This window comes from Salvia splendens, chromosome 7 (assembly GCF_004379255.2).
Source record: "Salvia splendens isolate huo1 chromosome 7, SspV2, whole genome shotgun sequence".
Classification (NCBI taxonomy): Eukaryota; Viridiplantae; Streptophyta; class Magnoliopsida; order Lamiales; family Lamiaceae; genus Salvia; species Salvia splendens.
The window spans coordinates 12,497,881-12,517,487 of record NC_056038.1 but is presented as its reverse complement, the minus strand read 5'-3'; the positions used below and the strand labels follow the sequence as shown (position 1 = coordinate 12,517,487).

The following is a 19,607-nucleotide window of genomic DNA, read 5'->3' as shown; positions in this document are numbered from 1 at the left end:
TGGTCGGAGTGGACCAACGAGGGCAGATATATTTGATACAGAGGGCAGCAGATCATTACCCCCTCCCGGACACCGTCAACACCTATGTGAACGGTCCTTTCCGCAAAGAAAACTGGAAGATGAAGGCCGCGGTCCACGAACAAGCCACGGCGTTGAATCCGCGGAACTTGCAATTTAGGGATGTAAGCCCGAGCTCGAGTGTTGATGAAGCGCCCCACATGGATTTTCCCGCGATCGAGATGGGGGTCGAGCAAAATGAAGAAGAAAATGAGGAGGAAGGTGAAGAACAACCGACCCACCAAGGGGGAGATGAAGCCGGGACAAGCACTCAGAGGACACGAAGCCGACAAGAGCGAGAAGAGGAGGACTACGGCTCGATCAATGAGAGGTTGACACGGATGGAGCTGCGTCATCAGGAATATTGGGTCCAGAATGAAGCGCGATGGGACCAGTTCGACACCAACTGGACCCAATTCACTGATTTCAACAATGCACAATGGGCCAACATCAATGCCCGATTCGATGAATTCCGTGGCCAGTGGCAGCATCCGCCTTCTCCTCCGCAGTGAAGGTCCATGGGAGATCCACTCTCTTTCAAACTTATCCTAGCTTTGCTTGGAATAAGTTTGGGGGGGTGTCTAGTGGATTCCCTCTTTTACCTCTCTCCCTCTTTATTTGATGATACCCCGGCCTGTACCCCTATTCTTTTGATGATATTTGATGATGATATGTGGGCATGTAAACTTATGTGGTTTTGTTTCCTTGTTCCACTTGTGTTTGTGTCTTTGTTTTCTTTTTAGGTTTGTTTCTCTTGTTTTCTTTTGTGTTGAATAATCTCCCTTGGGTAGGATGATAGATTTGGGAAGAAAGTTGGTGAACTTGAATGGGGAGTGAGAGACATTTGGAGATGAATTGAGTATGTTTGTAAGATGAGTTGCCTATGATGAGAATTGGCTTAAAATGTTTGTGAAAACTTGTTGATATAGCTAAGTAACTTGTATTTCCTCTTTGTGATTTGCCTAGAGTGAATTGCTCGTTGCTTTGTCTTTTGCCGAAAAATACCATGTGAGGATTGAGCCTATATCTTTTTCCAAAAATGTGTGATTCTTCATCAACTATGTCATATGTTTCTAGAACTTGCTCGCGGTCTCCTTGAATCTACATAGTGATTATAGAAATAGGAGATGACGTCAGGCCATCCCTTCTACCCTTATCTTAATCTTAATCCTAATTGTAAATTATAATCCCTTGTTAGCCAACTTTGAGCCTAAAAGCCTTTTCTTTGATAGCTAATAATTTGGGTTGGGCTCCCTTAGTGTCAAGTGAAAGAGGGAAAAAGGAGGAGTTTGTAAGAAAAAGAAATGAGAGAATGACATGCAAAGCATGGAAAAAAAAAGAAAAAGAAAACAAAAAGAAAACAAAACAAAGATGAAGAAGGAGAAAAAAAAAAGCGAAAACTGGGTTAGTTTTTGAAATTGAATAAGCGTTGTTCGAAAAAAAAAGGGAAATTGGGAGTTGAGAAGAGTCTAGGCAAAGCCTATGACTAGCTAAGGATTGCAGTGCACAAGGGTGAAGTAATCGTAGTTTCACTTCGGGATTATAGTCACTTTGGCCAAATTTTCCTCACCTAACCAAAGAGCCCTACATTACAACCTTGGAAAAGACCTTTCGGATCCTAAATCTGTAGTCACAACATAGTAGAGGAGAGTCTAGACTTCGAGCAAGCTTATGGTAAGCTATACATTTTTGATTGATTTGAGAGGTTCATACTATACCTATACACTTTGAGAGTGAGAGGAAAATAAAGAAAAAAATCACGTTATATGAATCCTGTGAGGGCAAATTGACAAAGTGGAATACGTGCTAGTAGCTTGAAGCAATGTTCATTTTGGTTTACTGGTATGCGAAGTTATTGATCCATGATGATTCTGTTTTCTTTTACTGAGGCAATAATGACAATCCAACATACTTACACGAGTCCTAATTCTCTGTTTTCTACTTCTTATTTGAGGACAAACAAGTGTTTAAGTTTGGGGGAGTTGATAAACTCGTAGTATAGCAAGTATTTTGGATGTTTAACGTGAATACTTCAATGTTTTGTAGCATATTACTTGAGTTTGCATCCATTATCCACTACTTAAGTGTTTTGATGAGTTTGTCTAGTGTTTGGGGATAAAACAGGTGAAAATTACTTGAAAACGAGCTTGAAGCTAGATTACAGAAGAAGTGCCCGACCGGACGTTCATGTACAAGAGAAACGCCCGGTCGGGCGTTTGTGTAAAGAAGAAACGAATCCAGAAAGTTTGCCCGACCGGGCGTTATCCCTCGGAAGAATCGCCCGACCGGGCGATGTGAAGAAATCAGGCCATCGAGAGATCGCCCGACCGGGCGTTTAGACGACTTAAAATCGCCCGACCGGGCGATGTGTTCTGCGAGAGTCAATTGCTATTATTTCCGCCCCGGGTATAAAAGGGGAGCTAGGTTTTCGTGCCCAACACACCTGACACGCCCCCAAGAGCAGTTTTCACATTGGAGAGCAGATTAAAGCGACAAAGAGTCCGATTCATCAAGAAGGTTGAAGACGAAGACGATTTGCCCACTCAATCCACCTTTGGGAGTATCTTTATTAGTTTTCTTATGTTTAGTTCACTTTCCATGGATTTATCTTGTGAATTTGCATTGAATATGAGTAGCTAAATCTCTTGTAGAGTTTTGGTGATGACTACAATGAACGCTTTTGATTAATTCAAGGATTTTTGATTACCTATGCTCTTGTGATTCCTTTGTTTATTCTTGAGCTTTTTCAATTCAATTGCTTAGCTACCAATTGGGTTTGTTGACCTAGTTTTGAGTAATCGAGAGATACCTAATTAGGATTGATAAAAGAATGAACAACACCTAGATAATTTGCATTCGAGAGAAGGAATTCTAGAGTGAGGGCTTGAGCCTTTTGTTTTCAGGAGTTAATTGTGAAATATTAGAAGGAGACTTCAATATTAATGGTTAATCAACGGGTTGAGTGCACTCGAGAGAGGGCTTAGCCTAGACTAGCGGCTTTCCTAGTAATCCTAGAGACTTCAATTGGGTAATCGAAGTTGTTGAATTGTTCACATTGGGTTCGTTGTAGTTGGATCCAAAACTCTACTTCATTCACTTATTTGAACCTATCTTTTGTTACGTACTTTAACTTGTTTATGTTTAATTGTTTTTCCAAGAATCAAACCAAACCTTTGAATTGTCTAGATAGTAGTTAAAATCGGTCCGTGGTACTTGAGTTTATACAATTTGTCTCTGTGGGATACGATACTCTTGCTTACTTTGTGCTACACTAGCCCCGTACACTTGCGGGATTTTCTTGTGTTAAAATAAGTTGAGTCAAGTTTTTGGCGCCGTTGCCGCACTTGAGATAGATTGTCAAGACAATTATCAAAAGAATCACCAAATACAGAAAAGTCATCCATAAACACTTCCATAATATTCTCAATCAAGTCATGGAATATGGACATCATGCATCTTTGGAAGGTAGCGGGGGCATTACACAGACCGAAGGACATTCTCCTATAGGCATAGACACCATAGGGGCACACAAAGGCAGACTTGTGTTGGTCCTCGGGAGCTATAAGGATTTGATTGTACCCCGAATACCCATCTAGGAAGCAGTAATACTCGTGCCCAGCTAACCTATCCAACATTTGGTCAATAAAGGGAAGTGGGAAATGGTCTTTCCTAGTAGAAGCATTTAGAGCACGATAGTCTATACACACTCTCCACCCGGTGACCGTCCTAGTGGCTATCATCTCATCATTCTCTCCCTTCACTACAGTCGTACCCCCCTTTTTGGCTACCACTTGAGTGGGGCTAACCCACTCACTATCAGAAATGGCATATATAATATCGGCATCTAACAACTTTATCACCTCCTTCTTCACCACCTTTTGCATAATAGGATTAAGTCGCCTTTGGTTTTGGACCTTAGGCTTATAACTCTCGTCAAGATGTATCCTATGCATACAAACTGTTGGACTTATTCCCTTCAAGTCCGATATTGACCACCCAATTGCCCCCTTGTATTTCCTAAGAATCCTCAATAATTTATCCAATTCGGAGTTTGAGAGGGATGATGATACAATTACCGGAAGGGTGTCATTTTCTCCCAAAAATGCATACCGCAAATGTGGAGGTAGTGGTTTCAACTCCTCTTTCATGTCTCTCTCTTCCTTCTTGTCATCTTCTTCTTCATCCCTAAGAGGTAAGAACTGTTGACGGCGTGATCTGGGGATCTCCTTGCCTGAATCCAGAGCACCTTCTAGTTGATCTTGTGAAGAGTTGATGTAGGCCATCCTCCTAACACACTCATCCACCACGGTCACTACATTGCAATGCTGCAAGCTTCCCCCTGTGTCTGCATCATGCCTCTTCAAGGCCTCATAGAGAGAAAAGGTCACACTTTCACCATTGAAACGAAATGTGAGCTCTCCATTATCAACATCGATCAAGGCCTTCCCCGTGGCTAGGAAAGGTCTTCCTAAAATGAGAGGTACAGCTCTATCCTCCTCCATGTCCAATATCACAAAATCAGCTGGGAAAACAAACTCATTCACCTTCACCAATATATCCTCCGCAATACCCATTGGATAGGACACAGATCTATCAGCCATCTGCAGCGTGATAGTGGTGGGCTTCAAAGGACCAATCTTCATCTTGTTATATAAGGACAATGGCATGAGGTTGATGCTTGCTCCAAGGTCACATAGGGCATTCCCCACAAAACAATCTCCAATAGTGCACTCAATAGTAAAGCTCCCTGGATCCTTCATCTTGGCCGGAAGCTTCCTTTGCAAAATTGCACTACAATTTTCCGTCAAATTGACGGTCTCATGTTGTCCCCATTTCTTCTTCTTGGAGACCGCATCCTTGAGAAATTTAACATACCCAGGCATTTGCTGAAGTGCCTCAATAAGTGGGATGTTAATTTGTACTTTCTTGAAGATGTCCCAGAATCTGGAGAACTGTTCATCGTTCTTCTTCTTTTGCAACACTTGGGGAAATGGTATTCTAACCTCCGATGGCTTGACTGGTGTGCCCACCTCGGGTTGGACTGCGGGTGGTGATGTTTCAAGCTCCTCCGCTTTTTCTGCTTCTACTTCTTCTACTGGTTCACTCTCGGGCTCAACTGTAGGCTTTTGTGAGATTTCTGGCATAGAAGGGCCCTCATAACTCTTTCCGCTTCTCAAATGAATTGCCTTGCAATCCTTGGGGTTTACTTTTGGCTGTCCTGGGAACTGCCCCGGGGTATGCTGACTGCTCACAGCTTGAGCAATCTGACTCATCTGCGTCTCTAGGCTCTTCATATGTACTGCCATACTGTGCATATCATTCTCAACTTTCTCAAGTCTTTGATTGGAATGCTCCATGTTCTTGTGTGACTGTGTCATGAATGCATTCAGTATGTCCTCTGTACTTTTCTTCTGCGGCTCATTGATCATTCCTTGAGATACTGTGAACCCCGGTGGTGGCTGCAGGGCATTGTTGGGGTTCCCATATGATAGGTTAGGATGCGCCTTGTTCCCAAAATGATTGTAATCTCCACCCCCTTGATTAGGGCGGGAGTTGTTATAATATCTGTTACCCCCTTGGTGTATGTAGCTCACATCTTCTATACCCTCTTGCTGCTCCTGCACAGCCGGTCCCATCCCCATAAGATCTAACTTCTTGTGGAGGAGCTCCATCTGTTTATACATGTTTTCCATATGGCTGCTCTCTGCTGCAGAGGCTACCCTGTGTACTCTGCTCCTCTCGTTGTTCCAGCCTTCATCATTGGAGGTCACTCTCTCAATTACTTCCATGGCCTCTGCTTCTCCCTTCTTCAGCAATGATCCTCCTGCGCTCAAATTCAGTTCACGCTTTGCTTCAGGAAGACACCCCCTATAGAATGCTAGGACTTGATGCGTCGGGTTCAGCCCATGATTGGGGCATCTCTTCATCAGCCCCTTGAATCTTTCCCAAGCTCCTCGGATACTCTCTTGGGGAGTCATCTCAAATGAAATAATCTCAGACTGCCTCTTCAATGCCTCACTCGGTGGGTAGTATTTTTCTAAGAACTTCTCAACCATGGCATCCCACGTGCGAATGGAGTTAGGCTCCATACTGTCCAGCCAATCCTTGGCATCATCCTCCAGAGAAAAAAGGGAACACCCTTAATCTGATCTGCTCATCTGTGACTCCATTTATCTTCGTCGTGTTGCAGATCTGGATGAATTTAGTGAGATGCTTGTTAGGATCCTCTGTGGGTCGGCCTCTAAAAGCATTGTTTTCAGCCATCTGAAGTAGTCCTCTCCTGAGTTCAAACGTGTTGGCATTAACATTGTTGCCAACGGGTGGGTTTGCCACCCCATGATAGGCATACATGTTCTGGACAGGTACCACGTTTTGCCTTTGATTTAACTGCCTTTGCAGGTCTTCGAGTTGTTGTTGAAGCTGAGCATTCGTTGGAGGAGGTGGTGGAACATCATTCCCCTCTACGTTCTCCATCAGAATAGGAGAATGTGGCTCAAACTGAATAGGGGAGTGGACTGGTGACGGAGTAGGTGACGGTGATTCTTGAACTGGTGAAGGTGATCGTCTTTGGACCGGAGAAGAGACTCGGATCCTTTGATTTAGCCTTCTCAAAGCGTTTCTCCTTCTTTTGATAATTGTCTTGACAATCTATCTCAAGTGCGGCAACGGCGCCAAAAACTTGACTCAACTTATTTTAACACAAGAAAATCCCGCAAGTGTACGGGGCTAGTGTAGCACAAAGTAAGCAAGAGTATCGTATCCCACAGAGACAAATTGTATAAACTCAAGTACCACGGACCGATTTTAACTACTATCTAGACAATTCAAAGGTTTGGTTTGATTCTTGGAAAAACAATTAAACATAAACAAGTTAAAGTACGTAACAAAAGATAGGTTCAAATAAGTGAATGAAGTAGAGTTTTGGATCCAACTACAACGAACCCAATGTGAACAATTCAACAACTTCGATTACCCAATTGAAGTCTCTAGGATTACTAGGAAAGCCGCTAGTCTAGGCTAAGCCCTCTCTCGAGTGCACTCAACCCGTTGATTAACCATTAATATTGAAGTCTCCTTCTAATATTTCACAATTAACTCCTGAAAACAAAAGGCTCAAGCCCTCACTCTAGAATTCCTTCTCTCGAATGCAAATTATCTAGGTGTTGTTCATTCTTTTATCAATCCTAATTAGGTATCTCTCGATTACTCAAAACTAGGTCAACAAACCCAATTGGTAGCTAAGCAATTGAATGGAAAAAGCTCAAGAATAAACAAAGGAATCACAAGAGCATAGGTAATCAAAAATCCTTGAATTAATCAAAAGCGTTCATTGTAGTCATCACCAAAACTCTACAAGAGATTTAGCTACTCATATTCAATGCAAATTCACAAGATAAATCCATGGAAAGTGAACTAAACATAAGAAAACTAATAAAGATACTCCCAAAGGTGGATTGAGTGGGCAAATCGTCTTCGTCTTCAACCTTCTTGATGAATCGGACTCTTTGTCGCTTTAATCTGCTCTCCAATGTGAAAACTGCTCTTGGGGGCGTGTCAGGTGTGTTGGGCACGAAAACCTAGCTCCCCTTTTATACCCGGGGCGGAAATAATAGCAATTGACTCTCGCAGAACACATCGCCCGGTCGGGCGATTTTAAGTCGTCTAAACGCCCGGTCGGGCGATCTCTCGATGGCCTGATTTCTTCACATCGCCCGGTCGGGCGATTCTTCCGAGGGATAACGCCCGGTCGGGCAAACTTTCTGGATTCGTTTCTTCTTTACACAAACGCCCGACCGGGCGTTTCTCTTGTACATGAACGCCCGGTCGGGCACTTCTTCTGTAATCTAGCTTCAAGCTCGTTTTCAAGTAATTTTCACCTGTTTTATCCCCAAACACTAGACAAACTCATCAAAACACTTAAGTAGTGGATAATGGATGCAAACTCAAGTAATATGCTACAAAACATTGAAGTATTCACGTTAAACATCCAAAATACTTGCTATACTACGAGTTTATCAACGGGTCAGTGCATTTGTCGATCTTCGACAACAAGAAGCCCATATTCGACTCCAGAAAGATATAATTGAAGAGTTATGGGCGCACAGGAGTGCACGTTGATATTTATAATGTAATTTGTTTAAATCGTTGTTTTTTTTGTTGAATTGTACTATTTTAATTTTTTTTATTTAATGAAATTATTATTGCACTTTCTCCGTCCGTATTCATGTCGAATTTTTTATTCCATATTTGTGAATTTGTTTATTGTTTATTATTGTGCTAGGCTATTGGGATGTCCTAGTGCTAGTCCGCTATTGTGCAGTGAGATGTCCTAGTGATGTGGCAATGCAGTCCTAGTGACGTGACATTAGGTGTTTTTAGGATGTCCTAGTGCTATGTTATTGAGATGTCCACACTATTGTGGATGCTCCTAGATTATTTGAAATAGGACCGTCATCTCGTTATATGAAGTACTCCATTTTATATAAACATTGCCATACTACATTTTTCATATATCAATTATGAATTGTCTATAGTTTTAAAGCTTACTTATGAAATAACAATGACTAATTATAAATTATTAATTAAAACTTTGAATTAATTAAGTACTGTGTATACATTCTAATAATTCAAATTAAATCTGTAAATACTCGTTTAAGTAGCTCATTTTCAGTAGCTAACTTTTTATGAAGTTTAAATACGAAGAAATGGAAATTCAAGAGTGAGGAAATCAATTAAAAAGGAAAGGCGAAATGCAAAATATATAATTTGCTTCGCAATTTTTATATGGTTAGCAAATAAGAAACTCCATTTTAAGGTGAAAGCTTAGAAGCTAAAGTCTCGAGCATAGAAGAAGTGTACGAAGAAACTGATGAAGAATAGTTAAGTATAAACACGCTACTGTCGAGTAGATCTGAACTAGAAGGCATTGAAGACTTCTCAACGCTCAAACTATATAAGGAGGACAAGACAACTCTCGTCTTCATTCTCGTTTCATCCCGCCCCCTCTATTTGTTGGTTCTGGATCCATCATTGAGTAAACATATGTTCAAAAAGTTTGGGTAGAATATTAATTGCCATATAGGATAAAAAAAATTAATAAGAAAAAATAAGTTAAAATCTGGTAAGTATAAGTTTAATACTTATTTTAAAATAAATTAAAGTTTCATGATTAATTTCATACAAATATTATGATAACTATTTATCAAATTAATCCTAAAAAAGATTGTTTATTTGTTATATCGAGTATACCAAAAAAGTAGTGTTAGTTCTACTATAAAATTTTAAAATTAACATAGCTACATTTAAATGAATTCAACATAAGGGTTTACTAGCTTAATTTGCTAACTTGCCAGTTTTTCATATAGAAAATGTCAATATATTGACGTTAGTATGTCAACACAAATCTAGTTGACATACTTATGTGATGGGGTACGGACTAAACAAGCCCAACAGCAGTGACGGCCCATCAGCCCAAAGCCCAAGGAAGAGTATGAGTCCGGCATTACCAAAGAGTTCGGCCTCAGCCTACAGCTCGGTAAAAGCCAACCAATCAAGCTCTGCTCTCAAGTCGGCACCAAGCTCTCAGATCGGCAACCAAAGCAGTTCGGTCTCAGTAAGAGTTCGCCCTCAGCCTACAGCTCGGCAAAAGCCAACCAATCAAGCTCTGCTCTTAGGTCGGCATCAAGCTCTACTCTCAGATCGGCAACCAAAGCAGTTCGGTCTCAGTTTTCGACCGAACAAGGAGTTAGTGGACCCATGCAGGATTTCCACAACTTCCAACACACCCACTACCACGTGGCGTCAACTCAGGCCACGATCTTAGGCCATGACCTACACGACCTCCACGACCTAGAGTGATGATGTAAGCCACGATCTTAGTTCAATGTATAAATAGAACTTAGACCTGGTAGAAAAGTGGTTAGAATCTCTCTAGAGAAATAATCATATAGCAAGTCTGTGTTGTAAGCTGTAATTGGCAGATCAAGCAATACAAACCTGCCCCCATTTCTCCCCGTGGACGTAGATTTACCTCAGTAAATCGAACCACGTAAAATTCTCTGTGTCGTAATTTATTTTTACGAGCATTTATCATCATTGAAAATTCGCCGACTCATCACTGGCGCCGTCTGTGGGAAACAGAGAACAAAATTTGTGATAAAGCGAATTTTTGATCCATTTTTTCCACCCAAAAAATGCATACCAGATCGCAGAGTACCCGTATTCCTGCCCGTGAGAACCAGGAGGAAGCCAATCCATCCCATAGGTCGGGAAAACAGCCTAGGGATAAATCCACCACCAGTTCTCATGGTGGAGGAACAAGCCGCTCCAAAAGCCGTCACACCGAGTCTTCCCAGCAGCCCGATTTGAACGAGGCTGTCAAGCTGTTTTTGGCGGAAAAGCAGGAGGAATTCTTAACCTTCCTGCAAAAAAGCCAAAAGCAGCCGGGGACAAAAACGGCGGATTCTCCCTCTCCCTCCATACGAGACAGTCACTACCGCAGTAGTGTCATGTCTTCCAGAAGAAAGAATCCTCGGTACCGGAATCACAGGAGAACTCCATCTCCTCCATACCGAAGAAATGTCGGGTTCGCCATGTACGGAGCATTGAGGACTCCGTTCTCGGACGATATTACCCGAACTCCCCTTCCACAGAACTACCGAACTCCGTCGATAACCTATGACGGACTCGTGGATCCTCATGACTTCCTGGGACGCTATCAGTATAATATGGCGAACCAAGGTCTCAATGAGGTCCATATGTGCAAGCTGTTCCCCGAGCTGCTCATCGGGAACGCCAGAAGGTGGTTCGACAGCCTTCCTCAAGGCAGCATTAGATCCTACCGAGATCTGATGGATGCTTTCCACAGGAGGTTCTTTCAGAAAGCGGAAGCCCGAAATACTTCGGCTCAGCTGCTTTCTATACGTCAAGGTCGCGACGAAAAGATCAGCGACTTCCTGACGAGATTCCATAAGGAATGCCTACAGGTAGATAATCTCAATGATCTACTTGTCATTTCGGCATTCCAAAATGGAATCCTGCCCGGAGCTCTCTACAGAAAGCTCGTGGAGTGCGGTCCGCAAACAGCTCAAGAGATGTGGGACATCGCGGACAAGTTTTCTCGTGCCGATGAGGCAGACCGTCGAAAACGGTCTTTAGACAGCTCATCTAGAGAAGACAAAAAGAAGCCCGGTCATAGCGATCAGAGGCATCCTCGCCGGACACCTCCACTAAAGGAGAGATAGCGGTCATCCGAGGTGATCGAAAAAGAGCAAGTGTGTTCGCAGATTGCGCTTAAAAGTGCCGAGCAATCAGTTCGGCACCATCAAGCATAGCAATCACAGCAGCCGGAATCAGAGGCCGGCGAAATGACCGAAGTCACACCGGAGCCGAACTCGATGGTGTACGGCACTGAAGCCGTGATTCCGGTTGAGATCGGCATATCCAGTCCCCGAACTCAATTTCTCCTCAGAAATGAATGGTGACGGACTAAGAGCCGAACTACATCTGGCCGAAGAAAGAAGAGAATTGGCCTGCATAAAAGCAGCCAAGTACAAGGAGCAAGTAGCCCGGTATTATAACCAAAGGGTGAAAAAGCTGCAATTTCAAGTGGGAGATCTCATCTTGAGAAACAACGAAGTAAGCCGAGCAGAAAAGCTGGGCGAACTCGAACCCACATGGGAAGTTCCATATCGGGTGTCAGAAGTCCTCGGCAAAGGGTCTTACAAATTGACTCGTGTCAAGAGCACAAGTACCCCGAACATGGTACGTTTCCAACCTCAAAAAGTTCCATTTGTAAGAGACAGTCCGGTCAATGTGCTTTCTTTGGTTTGCTTGGTTTTTGTTCGTCTCTATGTGCTTTTTATTTGTCTATATGCCTTGTCTATGTGCGTGTCGTCTCTTACAAATGTTACTGAGGTATCTTGTTCTTCGAAGGCTGATCCCCTTCTTAGAACATATACAAGCTAAACGATTGTGCGTCAAAGCTTCTAAAGAGGATACAAGACCACAATTCAGCTTAAACAAGCAGTTCGTCTGAAACGAGCTGCAACAAGCCCACGATTGTGTGTCAAAGCTTCTAAAGAGGATACAAGACCACAATTCTGCTTAAGAATCAAGCACTTCGTCTGAAACGAACTGCAACAAAAGTCCGATTCTCGCGATAAAACTTGCCTGAATTAGGACAAGGGAAAGTCCAATCCACGCGATAAAACTCGCCGAATTAGGACGACCAAGTTCGGTCAAAGCAGTTTACCTCATAAGACCGAGGACGACCATGTCTAGTCAAAGAGGTTTACTGCATAAGACCACTTCGGTTAACAGGGAAAGTCCGATCCACGCGATAAAACTCGCCGAATTAGGACAAGGGAAAGTTCGATCCCGGCGACGAAAATCGCCAAATTAGAACACAAAGACGAGTCCGGTCAAAGATGTTTATTTCATCAGACCAAAGACGAGTCCGGTCAAAGATGTTTATTTCATCAGACCAAAGACGAGTCCGGTCAAAGATGTTATTTCATCAGACCAAAGACGAGTCCGGTCAAAGATGTTTATTTCATCAGACCAAAGACGAGTCCGGTCAAAGATGTTTATTTCATCAGACCAAAGACGAGTCCGGTCAAAGATGTTTATTTCATCAGACCAAAGACGAGTCCGGTCAAAGATGTTTATTTTCATCAACCCAAAGACGAGTCCGGTCAAAGATGTTTATTTCATCAGACCAAAGACGAGTCCGGTCAAAGATGTTTATTTCATCAGACCAAAGACGAGTCCGGTCAAAGATGTTTATTTCATCAGACCAAAGACGAGTCCGGTCAAAGATGTTTATTTCATCAGACCAAAGACGAGTCCGGTCAAAGATGTTTATTTCATCAGACCAAAGACGAGTCCGGTCAAAGATGTTTATTTCATCAGACCAAAGACGAGTCCGGTCAAAGATGTTTATTTCATCAGACCAAGACGAGTCCGGTCAAAGATGTTTATTTCATCAGACAAAGGGTCAAGATGTTTATTCATCAGACCAAGACAAGTCCGGTCAAAGAAGTTTACTTCATAAGACCGAGGACAAGTACGATGAAATTTTTTCGCTAAGCTGTAAATACACAGTGTTAGAAGCGAAAACAAAAACAAAATTTCATTTTCAAATCTTGTTCGGCACACAACTCCGCTACCCTACAAGATGGCGTTACGCTATTACAAAGGACTATTCTACTGTCCAGGGTTGCTAAAGTTGAGCCATCTATTCACAAAATCCTCGTGAAGCTGAGTTCGGGCGTTCCAGGCAGCTGCAGAATAAGCAGGTCGACGAGATGCTCTAATCGACCTGCCACCTCTTCTCTGAGCCCGGGAAGCCCTAGCACCTCGGCGGCGAAGAGTCTCTTCACGAAGCAGTTGTTGATCTTGCTCACTCATAATCACAGCTCCTCTACGAACTTCAGCCTGTTCTCGTCTTGACGTTTCCGGCTGTTCCAGAGTTCGTTGCTGACTTGGAGTACGGTTTTGAGCAAGTGAATCAAAGGTTTGATCTGGAGTGCGAGCATCTGTTGGCACGATATGCCGAAGGAATCTTTCTATGGAGGGGCGCCGAGAAAGAACAATGTTGTACCGAGAAGCCCAGCGCCGCAATGATGTCACGACTTGTTGGCAAGCCGAGCTCTCCAGCGCATTGTTCCTCCGGAGTACATTATATTCCTCCCACAGTTCGTCAACTCGACTCTGAACATCTGATATGGTCATTCCCCCGCGCACACGGATGTAATCCTCGTACGCAGTCCTCTCAGCAATGGTCGTATTCAGCTCGGCCTCCAGATCATTCTTATCGGACTCTAAGTCCTTATTATCGGCATCCAGCTTCACCAAACGAGCCAGAAGCTCGTCATTCTTCGTCTGATCGGCTATAGCTCTTTTCTCAGCTTCGTCTAAAGCCGAAGAGTACAGCCGCTTCCAGTGAAGTACCTCCAGCTCCTGGAGAGTTAAGAATACAAAGCAGCTACGTCAGTTCGGCATTTCAGCTTACCGAGCAGGTAGTAAACCACAACAGGAGTAAGAGAGTACGAAAGGCTATACGAAGACACAAGAGCAGAAAGAAGAATTTTTTCATTCATAAGAAAAAAAATTTTCTATACAAGGAGGGCTTCAAGGCCATTTTACATAAAGGAAGAAACTAAACTAAGAGAAGGGAGACGAAATCATACTTCGCTAGCTTCGTCTCCACCTTCTCGGTGAGGTTCAGCTTCCTTCTCATCTGCTTCAGCTTCAGCCTCTGCCTCCTTGCTCTCCTCAGCCTGCTCGGCGCCACCGTAGCCGATCTGCTGCGTCTCCTGATCGGCTTCCTTCTCCGGATGCCCGGCTCGCTCGACTTCGGCCTCCCGCTCCAGCGGCTCGGCCTCACCCTCTCCGTTGTAAGTCGAAGCGGGTGAAACGGATCCCACGGAGGCAAAGATAGCCTCCAGGTTCTCGTCCCGATCAGCTCGACAACTCCGGACTCGGTCTGCAGAAAGCAGGACCGAGGATGAAGCGAGCTCCTCAAGGAGCGGCAGATTCTGAAGCCGAGCTGCTATCTCTCGGCTGTACAGAGGCAGCACGACATCGGCCCCCTGCTCGCCCTTATCGGCAATTAGCCTTACCAGACTACCGACAAAGGCCGAGAACTGGCTGCTCAAAAAGAGTTTCTCCGTGTAAACACGGAGAGCCTCCCCTTGGGCAACCACGGCAGCAGCATCGCTCCGCTTCGCCTGCTCTCGCTGGATGACGAGCTGGTTTTTGGCAAACTGAGCTTCATCCTGGGCCGAAATCCTAGCAGCTCTGGCCTTCTCAAATTTAGCCTCAGCCTGTTCGGCCCGATGACAAGCAGCCGCCAACTTCCTCTGCATCTCGGCATAGTCATTGGACGCTTTGGAGAGTTCGACGGCGACGAGCTTGGAGAGCATATCGTTCCTCTGAAAATGGATAAGGAAAAAAGTCAACAGAGGGCACCAAAAATACAGGACAGAAGCCAGGCCAAAGAATCAAGAAGACAATTCACCTCGGCGAAGTCCGTGGGCCATAAAAATGGCTCACAGATATGCTCCGAAGGAGGCGCCAAGACCACGTCTTTCTCTGGCGCTCTCGGGGGCTTCTGGGTCCTCCCCTTCCTACTTGCCGAAGTCGACTCCGGCTTCTTTGGACCCGAAGAGGTCTTTTGCCTCTTCGGATTCTTCTCGGCATCAGGCGCCGAGCTGGTAGCCTTCTCTTTCTCCGGCTCCTCAAGCTCGGAGGACTTTCGGATAGCCTTATTCAGCATGAACACTGCCAAAAAGCAAGAAAACAAGGTTAGTTTTCTTCGTTAAAGCAGTAGAGCATAAAGATAAAGAGAAATCCTCACCCTCGGCCTCTTCGTCCGAAGACGAGATATTGAACACGAGGTCGCCCTTGACGAGCTCAGTTTCCGAATACTGTTTCCTAATCATAGGAATCTTATTGAGCTCGCCCTCGAGCTCGGCCAACGGTTCTAACCGAGGATGGGGAATCACGGACTTCGGCCTTCTCCAAGGAAAGCCCGGAGCCGAAGTCCTATTATAAAAAAAGAAACGGTTTTGCCATTTCGGCCACTTGGTTTTGCAGAAGGCCCTAAAAGGCTGTAAGGGGATCAAGTAAAACCAAGATCCCTTCCTTTTAAACTGGAAAAAATTAAGGATTGCCCTCAGAGACAGATCCTTATCTAGCCTACGCAGTTCGGCAGCAAAAGCCGATAAGTGCCTCCAAGAGTTCGGAGTCACCTGACCTAAAGGGAGTTGAAAAAAATCAAGAAGCTCTACAAAAGGTGGGGGAAGAGGAAAACGAAGCCCGCATTCTAAGCAGGCTTCGTAAACGGTGGCATAACCCTCCGGCGGGTCGTTAGCCCTATGATCATCGTCGGGAACCACCGCCTTCCCCCCAGGTAAAAAATATTTCTCGTGAAGGGATATCACAGTATCCTTACTCAAGATACTGTGAAAATACTCTACGGTCTTCTCCCCGGATTCTTTCCGGCTAGAAGACCCCTTATCCCCTTTCCTACCGCTACCCGACACCGAAGAAGAAGAAGAAGACATTTTTCTTACTTTTTGAAAGTGAAGAAAGTCTGAAGAAGCTCTTGAAAGCGGAAGAAAATTTCTCGAGAAAGAGAGTATAGAAGACGCAACAGCAAAGGTGTTCAAATGAGGAAGAAAGAGCATATTTATCAGATTCGGCGAAGATTTCAAAATCGTCGCACCGTTTCGAATCCCACCTTTTCAGGATTCAACGGCCGAATTTTACTGTCGCTTTTAATGCAGTCACATGCAAGGCACGTCCCCTGACGTCAGCCTCCCCGTACCTTTATCCAGAATGCCGAAGTGACTCGCTTCGCCGAAGTGATTCACTTCGTCTTTCGGGGGGGGGTAGTGATGGGGTACGGACTAAACAAGCCCAACAGCAGTGACGGCCCATCAGCCCAAAGCCCAAGGAAGAGTATGAGTCCGGCATTACCAAAGAGTTCGGCCTCAGCCTACAGCTCGGTAAAAGCCAACCAATCAAGCTCTGCTCTCAAGTCGGCACCAAGCTCTCAGATCGGCAACCAAAGCAGTTCGGTCTCAGTAAGAGTTCGCCCTCAGCCTACAGCTCGGCAAAAGCCAACCAATCAAGCTCTGCTCTTAGGTCGGCATCAAGCTCTACTCTCAGATCGGCAACCAAAGCAGTTCGGTCTCAGTTTTCGACCGAACAAGGAGTTAGTGGACCCATGCAGGATTTCCACAACTTCCAACACACCCACTACCACGTGGCGTCAACTCAGGCCACGATCTTAGGCCATGACCTACACGACCTCCACGACCTAGAGTGATGATGTAAGCCACGATCTTAGTTCAATGTATAAATAGAACTTAGACCTGGTAGAAAGTGGTTAGAATCTCTCTAGAGAAATAATCATATAGCAAGTCTGTGTTGTAAGCTGTAATTGGCAGATCAAGCAATACAAACCTGCCCCCATTTCTCCCCGTGGACGTAGATTTACCTCAGTAAATCGAACCACGTAAAATTCTCTGTGTCGTAATTTATTTTTACGAGCATTTATCATCATTGAAAATTCGCCGACTCATCATTATGTTATCGTGTTAATATTTTTAAAATGCAGTACAAGTTAGCAAAGTTAACAAATTAAGCTAGTTAGCAATTGATAACATCCTTTTAGTATAATCTTAATTAGTTAAAATTAACTAAAGTTTAATCCTAAGTTAGTAACGTTTTAACCACAATATTATATTATTAACATAAACTAATTAGATGCAATAATTATCACATAAATAATAAACACGTGTTGATGACCAAATATAGATGGTGGTCAATTGCGATCGATAGGCAGACGCATCACACTTACATGACATTTTATTCATTATTTCACGTCACTTACTAATGTAAAATGAATATTAATATCAATATTAATTACCATGAGTTACTTAAAGTTCACAAATTTGGAACACGTAGTAATATTTCAAACTATTAAAGAAAAGTTCTTTATTCAATTTTTAAAAAATTAATATAAAAAATTGAAGAAGCAATTTTACTTGCATGTCACAAAATTAAGTGATAATATTTAAGGTCAAATTATATTAAGAAAATTTGTCAAAATATATTGTAAAGATATTCATAAAAAATTATGAGTATATGATAAATTTAATAAAAATATATACACTTTATAGTATTGAGGGTATTTTCGTCCAAAAAAACTTGGAAATAATAAAAAGTACCTCAAATGATACTAACTCAAAGTTCACGGATCTAAAATGGTATTTTCAAAGTTCACGGATCTAAAATGATACTTTGGCAAAGTTCGTGTACAAAAATGATGTTCCCTCTTTTAAAAAATATGTTTATGTACTCCGACGTTTATGCTATCAGAAATTCAAAGTTCAGAATTTAGTAAAATTACAGTCTTATTAATAATTTTAATTTTTAGACTCAGATGCCAACATGTAAATATGCAGAACGTGGCATGATGATGATCAGAAACATCAATCAACGGCAAGAAATTAATAAATAAATTGATAATACAATTATTTATTTACTATATAGGTTGATGTGGTGGTACAGTTAAATCATAAATTTAGTAGTATTGTATATTTGAATTGATTATTGATAATTGAATATTGATAATTGATTATAGATTATCGTTGACGATTTGAATTTTGGTTACATATTCAGTCATCGTTCCGGCGAAGCATCGAACATTCTACAGGCAACGATACCATCCAAGAATCTTCTCGAACCCACCAAATCCCCAACCTCCTTAATCTTATTAATTCAATCCAACCCCATTTCCTCTTCAATCAATTTCTTCTCCAATGGCCGATGATCACGCCGTCACGCTCTACAGCAGCGCCACCATCACCGACACCAAGAAGAACCCCTTCTCCCTCAAAGTCGGCATGGCGCAGATGCTCCGCGGCGGCGCCGTCGTCGAGGTCACCTCCCTCGACCAGGCCAAGACCGCCGAGTCCGCCGGCGCCTGCTGCGTCGTCGTCTCCGATCCGCCTCCGCCGCGCGCTGGGATCTCCCGCATGGCCGACCCTTCTCTGATCAAGGAAATCAAGCAGGCTCTGTCGATTCCCGTGATGGCGAAGGCGCGCGTCGGCCATTTCGTCGAGGCGCAGGTCCTGGAGCAGATTGGGGTCGATTACATCGACGAGAGCGAGGAATTGGGGATCGCCGACGAGAGCCACTTCATCAATAAGCACAATTTCGGCGTCACGTTTGTCTGCGGCTGCCGCGATTTGGGGGAGGCGCTGCGGCGGGTGAGGGAGGGCTCCGCCATGATTCGGACGCAGGGCGAAATTAGGGGCTCCGGCAATGTGGCGGAGACGGTGCGGAGTGTGAGGAAAGTGATGGGGGAAATTAGGGTTTTGAATAACATGGATGAAGATGAGGTGTTTGCCTTTGCCAAGCGAATTGGGGCGCCTTATGATATTGTGGTGCAGGCGAAGCAAATGGGGCGGCTTCCGGTGGTGCATTTTGCTTCCGGAGGGATCACAACACCGGCTGATGCTGCATTGATGATGCAATTGGGGTGTGATGGGGTGTTCTTGGGGCAGGAGGTTTTCGACTGTGATGATCCTTACAAGAGGGTTAGATCCATTGTGCAGGCAGTTAGGAATTACAATGACCCGATGGAGCTGGCGCAGGCGAGCAGTGGTTTGGACCACGCAATGGCAGGATTGAATCTCGATGAGAATAGGGTCGAGTTTGGGTCTGGAGATGCTTACTGATTCTGTGAGTTCTAATGCTTTTGATTCCTAGCTTTCGAGCATGATGAGAAATGGTGCAAGTATAATGTTTGTGATTTACAATTTGCCTTGTTACATTGATGTTACTTCTTTGCATGATGAAAGAATAAGAGTTATTGACCTTGTATGATCCTCTGCTTAACTGATAGGGGAATATAGTTCTAGTTCATCACTTTGCACAACCCCTGTCGAATCTTGTACTATCAAATTTAAATGTACTGCATTTTGTTATTGAAATTGATTTGTTCATATCTATCCTTAATAACTCCTGGCTTG

At 43.7% G+C, this 19,607-nt stretch overlaps 1 protein-coding gene across 1 annotated transcript; it reads left to right on the top strand.

Moving 5' to 3' along the window:
- The first annotated feature begins 18,200 nt into the window (after positions 1-18,200).
- Positions 18,201-19,593, top strand: LOC121811520 (pyridoxal 5'-phosphate synthase-like subunit PDX1.2). The gene has a single exon (XM_042212401.1). The coding sequence runs from the start codon at positions 18,393-18,395 to the stop codon at positions 19,311-19,313; it is 921 nt and encodes a 306-aa protein (XP_042068335.1). The 5' UTR covers positions 18,201-18,392; the 3' UTR covers positions 19,314-19,593.
- The last annotated feature ends 14 nt before the right edge of the window (positions 19,594-19,607 follow it).

Bases quoted from the DNA above. Each gene is read 5' to 3' on its own strand.
- LOC121811520 (XM_042212401.1), top strand. From the start codon at position 18,393: ATGGCCGATGATCACGCCGTCACGCTCTACAGCAGCGCCACCATCACC.